Genomic DNA, 3,323 nt, shown 5'->3' with positions numbered 1-3,323 from the left:
TGGAAAATCTATTTCAATTGTGGATACACCTGGACTTTTTGATACGGACAAGAGTGAAAGCGACGTTATTAAGGAAATCGTTCGCAGCATAGGAATGGTAAATCCCGGACCACACGCCATTTTGTTCACATTACCTATTGGGCGTTATACCGATGAAGAAATCAATACGATAAACAAATTCGTGGACTATTTTGGACAGCGTCTCCAGAAATACGTCATAGTTATCTTCACCCGACATGACGATTGGAAGCGAAACAAAACACAAACATTTGAAAACTTTATTGACACTCTTCCACAGAAAGCTAAAAGGTTCATAAATGAAACATGCAATCGGAGATTTATTCCTTTTGATAACACACTAACTGGCAACGACTCTAAGCAACAAGTCGAAAAGCTTCTCCAAATTGTTGATAAAATGTTGCTTGCGAATGGGGGAGATTGGTATACTGATAACAATTTCCAAGAAGCTGCGCGTATAATGAATGAAAAGGAAAAAGAAGCGATGCAATTATTAAAAGAGGCAGAAGAGATACGTGAAAAAGATCTAAAAGAAGAATTTGCACACCTTTTAGAACAAGAAAGAAGAACATGGAAAGATCACCGGGAAGAACGTGAAAAAGAATTCAACAAAAAAGAAGAAGAGATGTTAAAATCTTATCGCGAATCCTTTGCAAAATTAAAAGAAAATGGATCGATTATCATCATGAACAAGATACTTGCAGCTATTAACCTTTTCAGAGGGACAACAGACACCATCAGTTCTTGTCTAACACTTTATGGTCAAGTCAAAATTGCAATGTCACAAGATCAGCGGATTTTCCCAGAGATAGATTTTGAACAACTTAAGGAATTTCGAAACGTATCAGGCCATACACAGCGCCCACATTTAAGCATTGAGGAAATGCTTAGATTCAATTTTCCACATTCATACCAACGTCAAGATATTAGGAATTTCTCCATAGCTGGAGATGTAGACTAGATTATAAATTTGCATAAACCAGAGCAATTCAAGCCTCTTAATATATCATAACCAGTAACAAATATAACAAACAGATGGCTTCATAAATAACACTTTGATAATTTACATAATCGATAAAGTATAAATCATGTTTGTGCCAAAGCATTGACTACTAAGCTAATGACACCTTCGGGGACTGATAGTCTAACATCTGTGATATGGACCCTTAACTATACAAAAATCAAGTAAAACACACTTAATAAATTTAATATATACATTCTGGTACAGGATTGTGTAAATGTTCACTAACGTCGCCAACGTCGCCAACATTTACGAAATCATTACTGTTCGCCAGCGTCGCCAACATTTACGAACTCATTAATGTTCGCCAACATCGCCAACATCGCCAACATTTATGAAATCAATACTATTCGCCAACGTCACCAACATTTATGAAATTAATACTGTTCGCCAATGTCGCCAACGTCGCCAACATTTACAAACTCATTACTGTTGGCCAACGTCGCCAACGTCGCCAACATTTATGAAATCAATACTGTTCAACAACGTCGCCAACATTTATGAAATCAATACTGTTCGCCAACGTCGCCAACATTTACAAACTCATTACTGTTCACCAACGTCGCCAACATTTACGAAATCATTACTGTTCGCCAACGTCGCCAACGTTACCAACATTTATGAAATCAATACTGTTCGCCAAAGTCGCCAACGTCGCCAACATTTACAAACTCATTACTGTTCGTCAATGTTGCCAACGTCGTCAACATTTACGAAATCATTACTAATGACTGTTCGCCAATGTCGCCAACTTTAGGAAATCATTATTGTTCGCCAACATTGCCAATATTTATGTAGTCATAACTATTCGCAAACATTTAAAAAAATTAATACTGTTCGCTTAGGTTGCCAACATTCAGGAAAACATTACTGTTTTCGCCAGTGTCGCTATCATTGCCAACCTTTAGGAAACCTGTACTGTTCACTAACATTTACTGTTCGCCAAGTGTGCGCCAACTTCGCCAATTTTTTAGAATTATTATTGTTCGCCAACCTTAACATAATAATTATTGTTTACCTAGTTCGCCAACATTGTTTTATAAGTAATGTTGGCCAACTTACTGAAATTTGCCAACTTAGCCAAGTTCGCCAACATTTATTTTTGTATGTTTTTATATTCACCAACATTTCCAACATTATTTTTTATTTACTGTTTGCACAGTTTGCAAAAAATATTTTTTATGTTTTGTTTAGCATGTTTGTAAACATTAAATTTAGATATAAATATATTATTATAACTTTATGGCGAAAAATTAAATTCGGATTTTGGCCTTATGTATCCGTCCTTGTCTCTGGAAATACACAAGTTGTCAACATCCGTTTTCTCTCACTTTCCCTGGACCGCTCACCTTTTATTGAGTCTTACTTGGTGCTATAAAACATTATAATGCCAGGGGCGTAGCTACCCGGAGGCACGACAGCACGTGCATCCACGTCGTTTTCACAACAACAAAAAAAAAAAAAGAAAAAAAAAAAAAGCAGAAGGGAGAGAAATGAGTTGGTCAATCGGAATCGGAGACTGTTGGTGTCTTTTCCGTCTATCCCGGATATTAGTTTGACAACCTAGTTACAAGTGTTGATGAAGCTGTTCATTCAGAAAAAGATCGTAGCTCCGTAGTTTCGTGCACATTGATTTGGCATGCAAAAAAAGAAATGGCAAAATAAAAATTTATAAATTGAATGTTAAAGGAAACACCTATGTTGTCACTTTTTTTAATTGATGAAATATCATTAAATAACGACATTTGGTTTCAAAATATTTTTTTTGGGGAGATTATGACAAAATCGGAAGGTTACTTGTATCTTTTACAAGATTTTTACTTTTGAATTTGTAATACTCAGTCTAAGATATGTAGTTTTGGAGCACATTTTACAGTGTACAGTTCATCAGTTTGGAATGAGATGTACTAATCGGCATTAGAATTATCAGATCCCTTCGATATCTACAAAAATATGCCGAGGCGATGTGGTTGACAGACTACCGGAGCCAATCACCCTGCAACTACGCCAAAACAGTATTGGAAAGTCTCATTATTTTTTGCGTTCATAGACCATATGATAAGGCAACTGGAGAGTGGAGTCGCGTCAAGTTATCAGAAAATCGCTTCTTTGTGCTGTATCTGCTTCATCGTGTTGTAGGAAATATCACAAACGAACAAATCTCAATATTGTCTGAAACATACGAAACTGACCTAGCATGTAATTTTGACGAATTCAATTGGGAGGTCGCTCGATGCCGAACACGTACGCTGGTTTATGAGCGAGTGCTACCATGCCATGATGG

The 3,323-nt window shown here is 36.5% G+C and overlaps 1 protein-coding gene across 1 annotated transcript; it reads left to right on the top strand.

The window, feature by feature from the left end:
* The first annotated feature begins 94 nt into the window (after positions 1-94).
* Positions 95-979, top strand: LOC139494279 (GTPase IMAP family member 9-like). Its single transcript, XM_071282448.1, has one exon. It carries the CDS (start codon positions 95-97, stop codon positions 977-979), a length of 885 nt encoding a protein of 294 aa, XP_071138549.1.
* The last annotated feature ends 2,344 nt before the right edge of the window (positions 980-3,323 follow it).

This window comes from Mytilus edulis, chromosome 11, assembly GCF_963676685.1.
Source record: "Mytilus edulis chromosome 11, xbMytEdul2.2, whole genome shotgun sequence".
Taxonomy (NCBI): Eukaryota; Metazoa; Mollusca; class Bivalvia; order Mytilida; family Mytilidae; genus Mytilus; species Mytilus edulis.
This window is presented reverse-complemented; position numbering and strand designations above follow the sequence as displayed.